This window comes from Meriones unguiculatus, chromosome 4 (genome assembly GCF_030254825.1).
Source record: "Meriones unguiculatus strain TT.TT164.6M chromosome 4, Bangor_MerUng_6.1, whole genome shotgun sequence".
In the NCBI taxonomy this organism is placed as follows: domain Eukaryota; kingdom Metazoa; phylum Chordata; class Mammalia; order Rodentia; family Muridae; genus Meriones; species Meriones unguiculatus.
Window position 1 is genome coordinate 101133572 of NC_083352.1, and position 18810 is coordinate 101152381.

The 18810-nt window shown below is 50.4% G+C and overlaps 1 protein-coding gene and 1 long non-coding RNA gene across 4 annotated transcripts; one reads left to right on the forward strand and one right to left on the reverse strand.

Annotated features, from left to right (window-relative positions):
- The first annotated feature begins 57 nt into the window (after nt 1–57).
- Nucleotides 58–12837, forward strand: Uckl1 (uridine-cytidine kinase 1 like 1). Of its 3 annotated transcripts, none has more exons than XM_060382682.1 (15): nt 58–238; nt 6857–7044; nt 7134–7240; nt 7330–7500; nt 7575–7646; nt 8449–8638; nt 8728–8789; nt 9398–9414; nt 11400–11498; nt 11596–11689; nt 11798–11860; nt 11962–12084; nt 12192–12299; nt 12372–12528; nt 12606–12837. In XM_060382682.1, the coding sequence occupies exons 1-15, from the start codon at nt 126–128 to the stop codon at nt 12683–12685; spliced, it is 1644 nt and encodes a 547-aa protein (XP_060238665.1). In that variant the 5' UTR covers nt 58–125; the 3' UTR covers nt 12686–12837. The 3 variants fall into 3 exon arrangements, with proteins under 3 accessions (XP_060238665.1, XP_021501950.1, XP_021501955.1); XM_021646275.2 differs by having other exon boundaries at nt 62–238; nt 6854–7044; XM_021646280.2 differs by lacking the exon at nt 58–238 and adding an exon at nt 3431–3513 and having other exon boundaries at nt 6854–7044.
- LOC132653721 (uncharacterized) lies at nt 232–3576 on the reverse strand. The gene is made up of 3 exons (XR_009591544.1): nt 3467–3576; nt 2406–2571; nt 232–1057 (listed from the first exon to the last, which is right to left on the reverse strand). It is a non-coding gene; the product is annotated as an uncharacterized LOC132653721 (long non-coding RNA).
- Nucleotides 12838–18810: the final 5973 nt, after the last annotated feature.

Here is an 18810-nt window from a genome sequence, read left to right on the forward strand (position 1 = left end):
CGGCTGAGTTTGTGCTGAAGCCTAGGCCCTTCCCAGGGCTTGCCGCACGGCCTTGTGGGGCTCGTAGTTTGCAGCGTGCCTACCTCCTGGCGCGCTTCCCCGGCCTCTGCCAGGTTCGGGACGCCATGGCTGCGCCGCCGGCCTCCGTGGGCGCTGTCCCTTCGCCCTTACAATCCACTGTGGCCCCAGACGTGCCTGGTCGCCCAGCTGAGCAGAATGAGACCGCGTGCGAGGACCGGTAGGCGCGGGCCTGAATTAAGGCAGGGGCCGCGCTCGTCTCTTGGGAGGGGTCGGAGCACAGCCTGCGTCCCTTCCTACTGTCCCGGCGACTTCGCGGCAGCTCCGCAGATGGGCAGTTTGGCCTGCACAGCCGCGTGGATCCTGGACAGGTTTCGGCCGCTCTCCGGCGTCTTGGGGCCTCCTGAGCCATGTGTCGGCCGCCCCCTGCCAGGGAGCAGGAGGTGGCCGGCGGCCTGGAGGGCCCCAGCGGACGAAAGGCGGAACCGGCCCAAGTCCTAGCTTTTAGGAGGCGCGGAGAATGGAAACCTGTCTGACCTGCGTGGCCAGGGTTTCTGTCTCTAGTGGGTACACACTTGGCTCTGGGCTCCCAGCTGGGCGGTAGGCGTGCTCGATCTTCTGAGTTCATCGAATTTGAGCTCAAAGTCCCACCTGGGGCCAGGGGTGCTTACGAATGTAGGATGGCGTGGTGCTCTTCACCTATCCGAGAGTTTGGGGGTCCTTGAGACTTTCGAGAGTGGGTAGTGGGAGAAAAGGGTCCTTGTCTTCGCTCGGCCTGATCATCACGAGAAGCAACTCCAGGCCACGGCCGCCAGGGGTCGGTAGCCGCGCTTGGAACTGCTTGTGGCACCTTTTCCTGTCTGAATGCGCCAGTTGAAGTCCAAGTATCTTCCGGCTTTGCAGGCCTACAGGGAAACCATGAGCCGGGACTGCTGGCAGTGGATGAGGTGAAACCCGGCTAGTTCACCCACTCCAGGCATCCTGACCGGGAGCTTGAAAGGCTTGTTTGGGTTTAACAAGTCTGAGTTTGTGACGCTTTCTAGTAGAGAAGCAAAGAGGCCATGGTCACATACATTCAAAGGTTCCTGAGGAAACACCTCGAGAAGTTACTGCCTTGGTGCCTCAGGCACTAACAGCAATAGGGGAGAAAGTCTCTGGTAGACTTCATGTCCACGGCTCTTTCTACGGCTTTCCTCAGCACCAGTCCCCATATCTAGCTGCCTATCTGGTTTTTCGTTGGAGTCTGTTGACCAGCTGCTTTTGTGTCAATATGCAAAATGGAAATTGGGTTGTGATTGTAGAGAGTGGAGAGAAACTAATGGTGCCCACCTAGAGCCCTGGGGTACTGGCTGGCAAGCGGGCCCATGGAAGCCTCTAATTCCCCCCCCCCCCCCTCTGTGCTGTGCATCTTGTGAAAGTGGCCTTGATGGGTATCTCTGAACCACCACCTGCCTCTTCCAGGTCTTTCATAGAAGCATAGAGGTGTGGCTTGACTATACATCTAGCCATAGCAGAGAGACCTTGAGACCTTCCTTAGTCCTTTGGTGATCCAAGTGATGAGCCTCCCTCTTCTTCAGTCCCTGCTGTAGACATTTGATTCTGGTTTCTCTGACATGGGGGATGCAAATTAAAGGGCAGCTCTGATTTCCATGATGTTATATGAGGTTCCTTATCAATGAGTCACCTGCTTAGGTCCTCGGTAACCTCTATTTCTTTGATAGCATTAAAGGTCTGCAGCAACTCTCTAGTGAGTAATGGCATTTGAGCCACAGTTGACAGAGCTGTCACTAGTGGATAGCCTATGGGAAATGAAGATTGAGCAACAGCTTCCAGCACCACCTACCTCAAGACAGCACTAAGGCCTAAAATGGAGGCATGAAAGGAGGAATTGGAAGTTAGGAAGTATAGTAGCCTGGTAGCTTGGTGTGTCCTAGGTAAAGATGAAGTTCAGGGGTTAGGGTCTGATGTTTTGGGGCCAAGTCTAGTGAATCAATAGGTGGGACAGGTCTGTCTGTTAGCAGTAACAAACCCAGAAGTAAGCCTTCCCTTTCTGGGAAGCTAGCTTCCAGTGTTAGCTTCCCACAGACCTCTACCCACTGATCCTGACTTGCTGGGGTACCCAAGGAACATGTCAGGATCCTCTGTTGTATTCAGCCAGCCAAACTAGTGAACTGATTCCCTAGGACCCCTTAGCTCTGCATCCCTGCCCAGAATAATCCTAGGGCAATTGCTTCCCAGAGCAATCCTAGGGCATATCCAGCCAACCACCTGAGAGTAGAGTCAGAGGGACGGATAAACTGTGTACACACATACATGCACATGCAAACATAGACAGGCTCTTCTTGTTCCTGGTGTCTGGTGGGGATGTAGACATACCCATGAGTTACCTAGGTAGGTTGTGAGAAGAGCTGCCACCAGAGCAGCGACGAGAGTGGCTCCTTTTCAGGTGTGTGACTTCCACTTGGAAACTTCCTTCTTCCCTGAACCTGCCAGACTGTCTTAGTGCTGGAGGATAGCCAGGTAGGATGAGGTTGCAGTGAGGCCAACTCACCCCTGGAAGACAATCCAAGGCCAGCAAAACCTCTCTGATTAGATCTTAAGTCAGTAAAGGGATTTCAGCTGAGGCTGGGACTAAATCTTTTCTTTCTCTCCATGCCACGGGTAGGGAGGTGGCTGTGTCCCCTGCTGGCTGATGGGGCCTGGGTGGCCTTCGGATTTGCTGGAGCCTCTGTGAGGTGGGGGTGGGACAGTTATTCTTGGATGTGCTAGGGTAGAGTTTCAGATTTGTTTATCCTTGTAGGAGGCACCTTGGGGCCAGGGGAGGGGCACCCAGCTCAGCACTGACATTCAGATCACCTGGCCTGGAGGGGCCTCAGATTTCCTTGTCTTGCTGTGTTTGCATTGGAGGCACAACTGTTTTTCTTCCAGAAAAATTGGAGAAAGGTACTAGTGGTCCTCAGCAAGCCCAGGCCAGGGTACATATCAGTTAATACTGAAGTACACTTCACACCAACTGGCCTGGGGATTGTGCAGGCCAGAGTCGGTACTATTAATATCTGGCGCATGAGCCCTGCCTGGGTGATCCTCTTATGTGTGTGGCCTTAGCCTCTGAGACCAGTATCGAGTATGTTCCCTTAGTGTGACAGGGCTCCTAGGGCCTCCCTAGCTGCTGTGTCCCACCCTGTATATAGCAAACTACTTCTGCCAGCTAGGAGTCAACCCCACCTAGCACTTCTGCTGTGCTGCCCATAGGAGTGATTCCATGCATAGAGGACCAGTTCAGGTGGCCAGAACTCCAAAGCTGTCGTTGGGGACAACCGTAGCTCTAAGAGGTAGTAATACTCTAACTGCTAGAACCTAGACCACACACACCGGGACATCCCACTGTCCAGGGACATCCACCTCTGAGCCCTCTGCATCCTTGGCCATGAGCAGCCCCCCAGCTTACCCTGGCATCAGGATCTCAGGGTGCTGGACCCTTGGAGCAGAAAGCAGGTGAGTTGATGCAGAGTTGCCGCTGGTGAGAACCCCACTTCCCAATGATACTGACCACTTTTGACTTGTGTGTGATACGTGTCCATGGATATCTGAAAACAAACAAGCTGGCAGGTGCTCCTGGGAGCTGAACAGTGCTTGGCGCTACGGATGTGGCTGGCTAGAAGCTGTGAGTTAGGATAGTGTCTTGCATTTGCTGTGGCTCTTAATTCTGTTTGAACAGATGAACGTGTGTCACTGTGGCCAGAAGCCCCTTCGTCTGTCTGAGGATGAAATGAAGTATTTTGTGCAACTTTTCCATCAAGGAGTACTTTTTTTTTTTTTTTTTTTTTTTTTATGAAAAGAGGGTGATGCCTTATCTCTGGCTCTAGGAGACAGCTGTTAACTTTGAGTAGAGCAGGGGTCTACTAACTTTGGGGAGAGCAGAGGTCTATCAACTTTGGGGAGAGCAGGGGGGACTGGACACAGTCCAGTACACAGTACAGACACAGCCTGATAGCCCAGTCCAGGGTAAGGCAGATTTCTGTCCTGATCTGCTTGCAACTGGGCACTTTTCTCAGCAGCAGTACAAGCCTTGGAAGAGATCTTCACCAAGATGGACAAGAGTCACTGATGGGGAACTGAAATTCCCCCAGGGAAGCTGGTACTGTGAGACTCAGGACAACCAGGAAAACAGCCCCAGCCTGTTGCGTCCTTTGTCCAATTTCTGTCTGAGTGTGTCAAGGCTTTGTGTGTACTTGCGTTTACCATTGGTGGCCAGGGCACAGCTTACAGATAGTGCTGGGAGCTTTATCGGGTTGTTCTTTCCTCTTACAAGTCAGATGTTTTGCACCTGAATAGTTTCCTCCCAAAAGCCTCCCTGGGGAAGGTAGAGGAGGCCCAGTGGGGTGACAGATGAACTGAATTTGTTTTTTGTTTACTGTGGCCTCCTAGAGCTACCCTGTGTATTGAGGGACCAAGGCAAGACCCAGTCTGTAACCCTAGAGAGTCTCTGCTTCTCCCACTAACTGGGGCCCCTTAGCGCTTGCCTGCCGGAAAGGGCAGCCCAGTGGATAAGCTTCACAGATCCACTTGTTTACTACGGATGGATTTGTATACCCAGGTGAACAACCACCTACTGTCTGTCCAGGGATCTGGGGACCTCATTGTTTGTGTTTACAGTTGTTGTTTCCCTTTTGACTGAGCCATTCAGGCAGGCTTGAGTTGGGATGCCTGTGATATGCCTTCAGGCAGCCTATCATTTCTTGCCCTGTGTCCCTCACATGCTATCTGTCTCTAAGACCCGTGACTGGCAGACTCAAGTCTCAGTATTCTGCTTGCTTATGCCCAACTCCATGCTCTCAGATCCTACGCTTGTCTCCAGAGCAGATATGGTAAGGCTGAACTTAACAGACTGGCTAATTATTCCCTGTGCTCACTCTCTGAGTTCTGGAAAGGACGGTTGATGTAGAAACAAGCTGGCTTATTTTCTTTGTCCCCAAGGATAAGTTCGCTGTGTTTTCTTGGTTGGATATAGATGGGTTCTTTTCATGATGCTCACTTGTGCACCTGTGTTGTCCTGTGCCCTTCAGTGCCACCAGTATGACCTGTTACATGTTAGGTTTTTTTTTCCACTGCCTTCCCCACTCATGTACACATAGCCACAATCTTTTTGGTTCTAGGAAGGATTATCCAGCTGAGAATATCATTGCTCCCAAACTAGGTCATCCCAGAGGCGGAAAGTTTGTCTTGAGCCACATCCCAGGACATCAGGCCTGGAAACCACCATATTGAGAGCTGTGAGGCATCTGGAACAGTAGTAGGACACAGAGCTTTCCAGACAAACCCAGTTTCCATTCTGATAAGAGAGCTTGTTGTGAAACATCCAAGTGTGACAGAAGTTCCTGTCACAAACTGTGGTCCCGGGGAAGTCCTGATTATTACACTGGTATATTTGCTTTCAGTTTTTCAGTGTCTCACAGACACTGCCATGAATGTGCATTTGGGTGAGCATCCTTTGGGGTACACGGGAAATCAGGCCCTAGACTTGTACTAAGCTATGTCTCTAAGTGAGCATCCTTCATCTGGCTTTTATGCAAACTGAACCATATTTCATTATAGTGTACTTTTGTCACCCAGGAGTGCTCTAGGGATACTTGTTCCCATCTGGGCCTGCCAGTCTGCCTCATTCACCTCAGGTTTACCTGGTATTCCACGCAGTGTTCTTGTGTGTATGTGTTACTCTAGACTATACCAGCCACTGTAGGAGACATTCCACATGAAGCTAGCCTGGCAGGTCCATCGGCCATTTCTACAGGTAGCCCTCCTACCCACCAGACACTCTGACCTGAGAGCTTCTTGAGTAGTTTGAAAACTGAGACTGGGATCATGTGACCTATACAAGCTTCCTTTCAGTCAGGGGCCAGAAAGTACCTCTGTTAAGCATATGTCTCATTCTGTTAGCACTTTTGCATCCGGCTGTACCTTAGACAAACAGCAGGTGGTAGGGAGGTAATGCGGCATACTGGAACTCTGTGGAAGCTGCTCACTCTCAGATGTGAAGGCCATGGCCAGAAATGGCACCCCTTTAGGATGCAGACCAACTGCAGTATCAGCAGGGTTCTGACTGCCCACCTTGAATAAGTGATGGGCGTACAGGCACAGATCTGATCTGGGTTAAACTTCCCTCTTGTACCCCTGTTAGTCTTGGGTCATGATGTCAAACCACCACCACATGCACATGCGCATGTACGTGTGTGTACATACACACATCAGCCAAGACAGCACTTACAGCCTGCTGGAGGTGTCTATCTTGAGAACACAGAAGGAGTCATGCTGAGAAGTGAGTTCTTGATAGGTCTTCTAGCCTCCCTTCTTGCTTTCCAGCTTACATTTCTTGACAGGGTGCCAGGCAGGGAGTCCCCCAAAACACACATATTGCCATGTGGCCAGTGTACGGCACTGCCACCTCCTGGATCAACCATCCTTCAGGGCAGCAGTGGCTGGACTACAGAAAGAGTGTGCTATGTTGGGGAGAGGGCTTTAGCCCTTAGTGGGACCTTCTTTATCCTTGAGTATCTATTCTCTGGGAATAAGGCCTTGCCCACCACAGTCCATACAGGGGCAGGACTGTGGCTCTGAGATGTGCATTTCCTCCTATGTCCTCTTGCCACTAATTGCTGTCCCTTGTCCTTGCTGTGTGAACAGTCTAACTTGTGCCCCGATTAACCCATGGACCAGTCACTGGCAGGTTTATTGGCCATACCCTCACCAGTTGAGCCCATACTATGCCAGTCTCACTTCGGTGTGACCAGGGAGGTTGAGAACCGTTGACTGATGCTGAGCACGTTCCTCTTTGCAGCAGCAATACAGGGTCCTTGGACAGACTTCTCCCACCAGTGGGTACTGGGCGCTCACCCCGGAAGCGCACCACCAGCCAGTGCAAGTCAGAGCCACCCCTGCTTCGCACAAGCAAACGCACCATCTACACAGCCGGACGGCCACCATGGTACAATGAACATGGCACACAGTCCAAGGAGGCTTTTGCCATTGGTAAGAGCAGCCTGGCAAGGCACCCTGGGGATCAGTCTACACAGCCATCCCAGCTGCAACTAATTGCAAGGTACCCTTTCACTCCGCAGGCTTGGGAGGCGGCAGTGCCTCTGGGAAGACCACTGTGGCCAGGATGATCATTGAGGCACTGGATGTGCCCTGGGTGGTCCTGCTGTCCATGGACTCCTTCTACAAGGTGAGAGCCTGCTCGTCTCCCTCAGAGCAGGTACAAATGTAGGCCTGCGGTCACTGGGCTGCATCGTGACTCCCCCTCCCCCACCCCAGGTTCTGACACAGCAGCAGCAGGAACAGGCTGCCTGCAACAATTTCAACTTTGACCACCCCGATGCCTTCGACTTTGATCTCATCATTTCCACCCTCAAGAAACTAAAGCAGGGCAGGAGTGTCCAAGTACCCATCTACGACTTCACCACTCACAGCCGGAAAAAGGACTGGGTAGGCACACAGTCTTGGGGGTATGGAAGAGGCTGCAGGAGCTGGACTTTAAACCTCCCTGGGTTCCTTTGCAGAAAACACTGTATGGTGCAAATGTCATCATCTTTGAGGGGATCATGGCCTTTGCTGACAAGACACTGCTAGAGGTGAGAGCTTGCTGGGAGCACCCACTCCACAGGCATCCCTTGAACACAAGTCCTTTAGTGATGCCCCGCCTCGTCCCGTCCCTACAGCCTCCATGCTCTTCGTGCTGTCTGAGCAGATTGCTCCCTACCAAGTGCTTCTAGGTGAACCCCGCCTGGTGTAGTCTGGACATTCACAGCTGTTCTTTACCATTAGCTGCATGACGGCTGCTGTGGGGTGTGGCTTCTTCTCTACCTACGGGGAGACATCTGTTTCCTCTGCTCTTGATATTCTTCCTTGCTAAGGAACAAACAAGGACTAAACGCTAGTGAGCTGGAGGGGCTTTGCCGCAAGGCCTCTAGGATATATCTATCTGAATGTGACTCTGGCCCAGGCCAAGAGGACTCTGAGCATCTCTACAAGGCATCCCAATCCCCCGATGGCTCCTTCAGGGACTGGAAGAGGCTATACCCAGAGCTCACAAAGACCCACTCCTCCAGTGTTCATGGGAAGCATAATGAGTGAAGTCATATGTCTATCACACCACCAAGTATCACTCCTGCCTGACTTGTCAGTTGTCTCCATTCTGTGCCCCTGACAAGTAGTACCCCTTACCCACACCTGCACCCATCACAGACGTCCTGTGAATGCACCCCACATGCACTAGTGATTAGGTCAATGGGTGTCTGTGGGGGGCTGGCCCCAATCGTCATAGACCATGAGCTGACCATGTTGCCACTCTGGCTCGATGGATCCTGGCTTTTATTTGATGGTGCCACTGGTGCCTGCTTCAGTACGGTGTATTGGCTTGTTGTCCCCATCCAGCTCCTGGACATGAAGATCTTTGTAGACACAGACTCTGACATCCGACTGGTACGACGGCTACGCAGGGACATCAGTGAGCGAGGCCGGGACATTGAGGGTGTCATTAAGCAGTACAACAAGTTTGTCAAGCCTGCTTTTGATCAGTATATCCAGCCCACCATGCGCCTGGCAGATATTGTGGTGCCCAGAGGTGAGCCTGCTGGCCCTTGTCTTCCTGCCAGTGGGACAGAAGGGCCACCAAACTTCTTAGTTATCCTCTCTCTCTCTCTCCCCATCCAGGGAGCGGGAACACAGTAGCCATTGACTTGATAGTGCAGCATGTTCACAGCCAGCTGGAAGAGGTTAGTCAACCAGATAGCACCCAAAGTCCCTGTCATCCCCCTATCCCCCACAGAAGCTTGCTTACTCCACCCCCACACATTCTCTGTCCCCTGTAGGTACTGGCTCTCAAGTGTCCTGAGCCTGTACCCTGAGCTTATTTATCTGGTCCAGCTCTCTGTGATAGGCAAGGTGACTTGGCCATGTAGAGAAGGCTGCACTTTTATCCCTCCCAGCCCTGTAGGAGTAACAAGGGTGCTTCACGAGCCGCTGGCCTAGGATTGTGGCTTTCAGCTCTGAGTCCCATGTCTTCTCTTTCTGAGTGGGCCACTCTACGAGTGATGCTTTCACACTGTAGTCCATTAGGGAGTTTATGGCTGGGCACCGTGGGGTCTGGTTGCTGTCTGCCTAGGCACTACTACTATGACCCAAGCAAAAGGTCCCAGGCAGCTGGTCCCCATTATAGAGGTCCTTAGAAGCTCGCCTCCTCTTGTAGTTTGCAGGTCCTGAGCCATTTCCACATGGGGCTGTGGAGTGTCCATTCACTGGGGGGTTGGGGGTAGCCTGATTGCTTTCCCTGGTCACTGATTCATCACCCATTCCCTTGTGTCTCCCCGTGTTGCTGCCACAGCGTGAACTCAGCGTCAGGTAAGACTCCACAGCGGTCTGCACAGATGGAGGCATTTCCAACATCTACATAGAGCTCCGGGTCACCCATCACCCAGCCAAGCAGGCAGGCAGTCCCTACCAGCACAGGGGTAGAGTGGCACAGCCTTGCTGCTGCCTGCCTTGCTGGCACATAAGAACACTAAGGTACAAAGAAATTAAAGAACTTTCCCGGGGTTATGTGCTGACTGTGCCAGTAGGTTGTTCATGGAGGCTCCGTCCCCATATAGCTACCTTGGGCTCCAGCCGCAGGAAGTACAGCTATCCTCCTGGGCCAGCACTACATGTATGATTCAACACAGGGACCATATTGACATTTTCCTGCAATCATATGGCCTGGGTCTGCATCTAGGCTGCTTGATAGCTGCTGTCTTATAAGCTAAACCATTCCGTGGGCCATAGGTTCAGTTGTCTCTCCCTGAGGGGTAGGGAGTAAGTGCTTGGCTCTGCCTTCTCTACTGTACCTACCCAGGCCTGCCCTGTCCTCCCTTAATCTTCAAGCTACAGCTCTACTCAGGCAGAAGTAATGCTGGGCATTGCAGCAGGAAGCTGAGATGGACTGAGATGTACCATTATCATTCTGCTGATCAAAGCCCAAGCAGGAACCATAGGCAGCACCAGGGACCTACTCTTCTCCCAGGCTTTCCTCAGAGTTGGGAGGATCCAGTTGAACCACTGTGGGAACCCTCATGATCCCACTGGATACCCCAGGAATTCTGAGCCAGTGTTGAAAATGCCTCCGGGGCCATCTTCACAGCCCTGCTTCCTGTCCTTGCATGAGTCTCCCCTTGGCCTCACCAAGACCAGGGTGCCACAGACCTGTGCCAGGGCTTTTTTTTTTTTTTTTTTTGAGGCAGGGTTTCTTATTTCTCTGTGTAACAGCCCTGGTTGTCCTGGAACTCTGTTTGTAGACTAGGCTGGCCTCAAACATCAGGGCTCTTTTAAAGCTTTGATTCTGAGAAAAGTTTCCAGACACAGCCAGCACCACTTTCCATTTTCTGGTCAGCCAAGGAGGTGGTGGCTAGTAGTCCCCTTGGTCTCCTACTCGAGGAAGTTCCTGGTGAGCAGGAGCAAGAGCGTCTGGGTGTGAGCGGTGCTCCACTGTCAGGTGCCCAGGCTGTTAGTGCCAAGACTGCTGCTAGCCTCCTGCCTGGAGTCTTTAGCCAACTGGTAGCCGCAGGCTCCCTTCTATAGGGACTTGGCTGCTCTCCCCACTAAGTGTTTTTCTCTCTGTTCTTTTCCACTCTGTAAACCCGTTTCCTGCCTTGTTCCCTCCCTGAACACGCTCTTCACCTGGCGAGCAGAGGAAGCTGCGTTGGGATATGTGAGCAGAGCCAGCTCTGGTTGTGCCGCCCTGTGTGCTGCCCTGTACCCTGCACTGCCCTTGCACCTTGTGCTTCTGTGACCCCTCCCTCTTACCATCACTGTCCCTACCTTAACCCCTGCCCCCGTTCTGCCTCTCACAAGTCCTTGCTCCTTCCCTCTTCTGGCTTAGGTCTTTGGTGGGGCAGTCTTTGACACTGAGCCCTCCCTGCTTTGCACCCCCTCCTGAGAGGGACTGCACACTAGCTTGGGGTTGGCCTGAATGGGGCTTGACCCTACAGCTTACATGTTGCTCCCAGGAGAAGTTGGGGACAAGCTGTCCATTTGGAGGCTGAGACCTGTTCCCAAAGTAAGCTCCCTTCTTCCCCATGTCTGGCCTCACTACTCTATTTGAGCCTAGGAGGGGACTCCTCATGCCTCAGCCTCCCACCAACATCCTCCTCACTGAGGCTGTGTTCAGCGTTCAGAATTGAGCGTTCTCACTTTTCAGTGACATTTCAGGTGATAAGGCATCTTTCATGGGTTAGCCATTGTCAGCAGACAGGCATCCTGCACATGCCCCTGCCCCCACAGTGATGTTCAGGTGTCCTCTGGGGCAGAAAGGCACTTGTGGATAAAATATGTCAATCAATTTCTATCCTTAGGGCCGCGTTGGCCTCTGCTCATCAGTGCCATCCCCTTCCCCAGACACTGAGTGTCCTGAAGAGTACACCACAGGTACGAGGCATGCACACCATCATCAGGTAAGGGCCCACCTATGAAGTGCTCCCCACAGCCCTGTTACACTGCATCCCCGGGTTCTGGCCTGTCCTCTTCTAAACTTGCTTGTTCCACCATCAGGGACAAGGAGACCAGCCGGGATGAATTTATCTTCTACTCCAAAAGATTGATGCGGCTGCTTATTGAACATGCACTGTCCTTCCTGCCTTTCCAGGTGTGGGTTTGTGGGGGAAGGCGTGAAGGGTGTCCCACCCTTTCAGTGTGGGCTCATGACAGGCAGGCTAGGCTCTGGTTGATCACAGATGCCCAACTCACTATACAGGACTGCACTGTACAGACCCCACAGGGGCAGGACTACGTGGGAAAGTGCTACGCTGGAAAGCAGGTACACATGGCCGGGAGTCAGATAGCAGTAGCCGCTGGGGCACGAGGTTGTGGGCTGGAGGCATCCAACTTGGGGCCCACTCCGCCTCCCTTCCCCGCCAGATCACCGGAGTGTCCATTCTGCGCGCGGGAGAAACCATGGAGCCTGCGCTGCGTGCTGTGTGCAAGGACGTGCGCATTGGCACTATCCTCATCCAGACCAACCAGCTCACGGGGGAGCCTGAGGTGTCCAGCCGGGGAGGGCTGGGGTTCATAATGACCAGCCCAGGGGGAGGGCGGGAGCCCAGAAGCCTGATTTGGGGTCCTTACGCTGACCTTTTTATCAACTGTAGCTCCATTACCTGAGACTTCCCAAGGATATTAGTGATGATCACGTGATCTTGATGGACTGCACAGTATCCACAGGTGCTGCAGCCATGATGGCTGTACGTGTACTCCTGGTAAGTAGACCTGGGTGGGCTGCAGGCAGGATCCCTTGGCATTGGGGCTTATCCTGCCCCCACATTGCACAGGACCATGATGTGCCTGAGGACAAGATCTTCTTGCTCTCCCTGCTCATGGCAGAGATGGGTGTGCACTCTGTGGCTTATGCATTCCCACGTGTGAGAATCATCACCACAGCTGTGGACAAGCGTGTCAATGACCTTTTCCGTATCATTCCAGGCATTGGTAAGGCTGTTGTGGCCCAGGGGGTGTGGCTGATGACCCAGGGGGACCCAGTCACATAATGCCTTTTCTTTTTGCAGGAAATTTTGGTGACCGTTACTTTGGGACAGATGCAGTTCCTGATGGCAGTGATGATGAGGAGGCAGCCTCTATGGGTTAGTTCCCTGTCTGAGCTATTGTTATTTCTACCCAATCTCCTGTCTCCTGGTCTGGAATTGCAGAGACAACACACTAACTTATTTAAATTTAAAAATGTTATCAATGCTATTCAGTTTACACATTTTGTAAAATAAATAAAACTTTAGAAAATGATGGTGTAGCAGCAGGTATTCTGGATGGGCTCAGCTGAGGCAGTCTTCAAGGTACATGAGAATGAGGTAAAGGGTCTGTCTTCTGTCCGGCAGGACAAGGCAGTCTCAGCTCTGCATTCTACTTTCCTTACAGTTGAGGCTTATCCATTCACTGCCTGATGGAGATAAGAGAAGCGGGGCCTCCAGGTGAACCACACAGCCTGAGAGCCACACAGCTCAGTGCTCACTTGACCTGGAGTGAGAGACAGGGATACCTAGGGCTCTGAGTATTATGGGAGGCAGCCTCTCTGACCACTTCCTTCTAACCACATTTGTACTACCAAAGGACCCGGCAGAAGCTGGTGTGTGGCAGCTGTGGCAAGGATTGAGCAGTGGAAGGAGACCCAGCCCCAAGAAGACCATAGCCTCAGGTTTTTAGAACCAAAGTCTCATGTCCAGCTCTGCCTTGATGCTACTGGGCTCTAGAGGTTAAGAAAGGCTTCTCTGTCAACTTCCAGGCATCTGCTCATGTTGATTCTGTCCCAATGAGGTGACAAACATGCACGTGGACAGCTATTGAATATGAGCTATGGGTCTCTGAGCTGTGTCAGGTAATCCAGGAACCTAAAACAGGCCCCCTCAAGCCCCATTCAAGCCTCATATGGGCCTTTTTCCTGCTTGTCATGGAAACACTGGTCATGAGATAGGGACAAGAAGTTGTTGCGAAGGCCAGCCCATAGTGATGGGGAGAGAAGGTGAGCAGTTTGTCCAAGGGGCAGCCAGGCACTAGAGAGAGACAGGACCAAAGCTGATGTCAGGAGGACCTTCTCCCATCTCTCCAGGCTCCATCCAGTGGCTCACTAATTCCTGCTCTTTATGCTGAGAAACTGAAGAAAGACTTTTCCTCCCAGGTGAGGAATTTAGGAATATTATGAGAAGCTGGATAGGGACCAAGTTCTTCCCAGGAGGGATGGGATGGGCCCTATTGCTCCACCTCAACAGGCAAGAAGCCCCTAGGAAAGGTAGTTTCTTACCTCTTCCTGGAGGTCAATGGAACACAGAGAAGAGCCTAGAGCAGGAGACCTAAATCTCAATGTCCTGACTAGACCTGTTCGTCCATATGGGATGTGCTATTGGGAAATCTCAGACTTCAGTGTCCATTTTGGGGATAGTCTGTGACCTGTTAAGACAAGGCTACAGGTTAGGAGAGTTCTTAGGCTTATTCTAATTAGGATCCTGAGGGTGTTAGAAATGGGTCCTTTTTTAAACAGCTAAGGGAAATGCATGTTTTAGTCCTTGAGACCAGGGCACCCAAACCCTAAGTCCTCATGGGAACAAGCTTAGCACAACTGCTTGTGCTTGGAGCTTCAGTCCCAAGTGAGGCAAGACCAAAGCTGAGCCTGAGTGAAATGCCCAAGGAGCACACTTAGGGCTTTGACCTGAAGCTCAGCCTTTGTATCTCTAGATGTCTGGGTCCCTCCAGGACCATTGCAGGCTAGGGTAATGTGTGAAGTGGGCCAAGGACTGTAAACACAGGGTCAAGCCGATGGACTCAGAGTGTGGCAGTGGACGTGGAGGCTGGATATGCACCCAGAGTGGCCCCTCACACTCACCCAGAAATCACTGTGATACTCAGGTGGGCCAGTTTCCTTAGATGTTTCTAGGACTGTCCAATTTGAAAATGCTGTCTACATGGTCACTGTCAGGTTTGTCAGCCTGTGAGGTGCCGCTCTTTCCCCAGCTCAGCAGTTTCAGGGTGACACATCCTTGCCTGGGTGGACCAGAAACCTGGAGTTCGGAGCAGGCCAAGTATGTTGAGATGGTGGGGGACCCCGACACAGGTGCAGAGTATCTCCGCTCAGCCACCTGGAGTCAAGAAGCAGTAGGCAAAGATGGCCAAAACTGGGCCACGGGGCATGTCATGTGTCCGCTGTTCCAGAAGTCCTAAAACAAGAGCATTGTAGGTAGGATATCTACAGGACTGCACAGTTTAGCACACCAGAGGAGGAGAGGCAGCCAGAGAAAATTCTGCAGGCTGAGGGTTTGGTCTAGTTTTTATTTTTATTTTTTTGCAGGGGGTCAGGGAGACATGTCTCACTTTGTAGCATTGGATGGTCTATGGTACAGACCACGCTGGCCTCAAACCTAGAGATCTGACTTCTGCCTCCCAAGTGCTGGGATTAGAAGTATGCATCACCAACCATGCCCTCCCTGCAGCTGTGAGGTGCTGAGGGTCTCCAAAGTCAAGTTCAGGGCTGGAGGTCAGGTGCTTTTTGTTTTTGTTTGTTCATTCTGTTTTTGGAGACAGGGTTTTTCTGTATAGCTCTGGCTGTCCTGGAACTGGCCCAGTAGGTTAGATTTAAGAGAGGAGCCCTGGTTGAAGAGCAGTGATGTGTGGCTTTTGGTTTGAGTGTGCTTTGATTAGGAAAGGAAGAGGAATCTAGCATATGGATAATGATCCTAGACTGGGCCCAGGGAAGGGCAGGGCTAGAAGCAACTTTAGCAGTGACATCTGGGGACAGTAGGGTGGACCTGCTGTGGCCCTTACATCAACCAGCTTCTAACTGGAGGCCAAGACCTGCCTAGAGCCTGGATCAGTTACATACATGATTACACAGACATGCATGTCAGAGTTTAAACATGGCCAGAGCCAGAGAAACATGTTCTTCAACCTGCTGATCTGGGGAAACTCCCAGAAAGCTAGGGACCAGGAATTTATGCTTACCAGTGCAGGCCACTGCTACTGAGCTCTAAAGCTACCTGAGCTCGGGCCTGCAGAGCTACAGCATGCAGGCAGTTGGCAGCAGGAAAACCCAGCTGACCCACCTGAAGGCCACACACCTTCCGTGGACCCAGCTATCAGCACCCTCCCGGGACTCACAGTGGTTCTTCTCTTTGTCCATCCCTGTTGTGAATTCTCTGAAGGTGCTTGCCCTGTTAGTCTGTTGAGCAAGTCTAGGCAGCTAGAGGAACTGAACTAACCCCAAGTCCCTGGATTGAACATCCGAGTTGCACATCTGAGAGGGAACCCCAGCAGATGGAGCCCAGTTGTGCAGACCCTCCTTCCTAGTACAGTGATATGGGGTTGGGCACAGTACCTGGCAGTGATCTCCCCATCACCATCCTAAAAGTGCCTCATTCAGGTTTAGTGTTAACATATTTAAACTTTCTTTTTAAGATTTATTTCTAACGAATATTGTTTTGCCTGAATGCCAGAAGAGGGCACCAGATCTCATTATAGATGGTTATGAGCTACCATGTGGTTGCTGGGAATTGAACTCAGGACCTCTGGAAGAGCACTTTTAAAACCAACACTTTTAAACTCTGAGCCACCTCTCCAACCCCATATTTAAACTCTTAAAATGCAGGAAACAATCAACATGGTTTCTACCTAAGAAAAAATGTAAAACTAAATTAGGAAAAACATCTGGCAGCAGGGTTAGGGGAGAAGGTAAGGCAGGTAATCACCCAACAGAGCACTTAAGTGCCAATAGTCAAAGAAAGCCCTTCAGACCACATCCTTGTAATCGCATTCCAAGGGCAATCTTCTATCAATAACATGTAAAAATCTGGGTGGTCAATTGCTTTTTTTTTTTTTTGAGGCAGGATTTCTTTGTATATCTCTGGCTGTTCTGGAACTCACTCTGTAGACAAGGATGGTTTCAAACTCAACAGAGATCCACCTGCCTCTGCTTCTCAAGTGCTGGGATAAAGGAGTGGGTGCACCACCACAGACCAGACTGTTTTGATACAGGGTCTTACTGCATAGACCACCCTGGCTCAAACTCAGAGACCTGATTGCCTCCACTTCTTAACTGCTAGGATTAGAGGTATGCACAAATAGACCTGGCTTAAGGGCAGATATTATGTTACCTGGGCAGAAAATGAACTAACCTGGCCCAAGTATAATCACCTGGGCAGATTTACAAATCATCAGAAGCTGAGTGAGAAAGTTAAGACTGCAGGTGATTTAGCACACATGGCACTATGAAAAAACCACTGGTATACTGTGTTTATAGAGCCACTAGCAAACAAGGCATCAAGAAAAGAACAAGTGTATAGACATACCAGGGGCCACCTCAAAGACAGACTATGCTGGGAAGAACACAGACAGGTCTTTAATGTGTCATTTTCTTCCTTTATGGGAAACCTAAGGTGTTTGCTACTCTTAGTACTTTTAGCTTGCTTTCCACCCCACAACATGTTTTTTTTTTTTAATTTTAAATTTATTTTATTTTTATTTTAAATTTATTTTATTTTTATTTATTTTTTATATTTTATATATTATATTTATTTTATATTTTATTTTTATTTATTTTATTTGTTTTTTTTAATCTTATTTTTAGTTTTTAAAATCATGCATATATGTATCTATGTGTGGGTATGATATGCCCATGAACGCAGGTGCCTGCAGAGGCCAGAGGTGCTAGATGCCCAGGAGCTGAAATTACAGTTGAGAGCTGCCTGATGTGGGTGCTGGGAGCTGAAACCTGGTCCTCTGGAAGAACACCAAGTGCTCTTAACCATTGAGCTCTCTCTCTAGTTCTAGTCTTGTTATATAGCCTTGGCTGGCTTGGAACATGCTATGTAGACCAGACTGGATCCTCAGACTTGCAGCAGTATGGGTAGAGAGTTGGCTCAGTGGTTACAAGCACTGTCTGCTCTTCCAGAGGTCCTGAGTTCAATTCCCAGCAACCAGATGGTAGCTCACAACTATTGGTAGCTCACAACTATCTATAATGTGATCTGATGCCCTCTTATGGTATGCAAATGTACATGCAGATAGAGCACTCATATACATAAAAACAAAAGAGAGAAAGAAAAAAGAGAAAATTTTGAGGCTGAAGAGATGGCTCAGAGGTTAAGAGCACTAGCTGTTCTTCCAAAGATCCTGAGTTCAATTCCTAACAACCACATGGTGGCTCATAACCATCATGAGATCTGGTGCCCCCTTCTGGTGGGTAGGCATATATGCAAGTAGAACACTATACATAATAAATAAATAAACAAACAAAAAAATAAAAATAAAAAACTTGCAGCAATCTTCCTGCCTCTGCCCCTTGAGTGCTAGGATTATAGGAATGCACCATCATGTACAGCTTTTCCAAAACAAAGATTAGTTTCACAGGGCTACACAGCAAGACTTTGTCTCAAACAACAAACACATACTGGCTTCAACTAAATTGCCTTTCAAGAGTTTTTTCAGGCTGGAAATGTAGCTCAATGGCTAAACGCCTGCCTAGTTTGTGTGAGGTCCTAATTCAATTTCTAGTAGGGGGAGGAAAATCAATCTGTGTAGCCCCATGTTAAGATCAAGAGCATGGCTGAAGAAATGGCTTGGCAGTCAAGAGCACTGGCTGTTCTTCCAGAGAATTAGGGTTTGATTCCCAACATCCATCCATCCATGCAATTAACAACCATTTTGTAACTTCGGTCTCAGGGGACTCATCTCCTCCAGCCTCCACAGGCACTGCATGCACATGGTATATACATATTACATATACACAAGCAAAACACTCATACACATATAAATGAAAAGACAAGCCAGGCAGTGGTGGTGCACACCTTTAATCCCTGTGCTTGGGAAGCAGAGGCAGGCAGGTCTACAAAGCAAGTTCCAGAACAGCCAGGACTATGCAGAGAAACCCTGCCTTGAAAAACTAAACCAACCAAAGTAAAAAAGGACCAGGGTTTGATGCTGAGAATCAAACCCTGGTCCTCTTGAATAGCCAGTGCTCTTGACTGCCAAGCCATTTCTTCACCTATGCTCTTGATCTTAACAGACTGATTTCTCCTCCCCCTACTAGAAATCGAATTAGGACCTCACACAAACTAGGCAGGCATTTAGCCACTGAGCTACATTTCCAGCCTGAGAAAACTCTTGAAACAAATAAATGAGAAACAGAACAAAGACAGACAGACAGGCAGACACACACACACAGAAGACTAATCAAGAACACAAAAGACCTGACTCTGAAAGATGTAGCTATCTCAC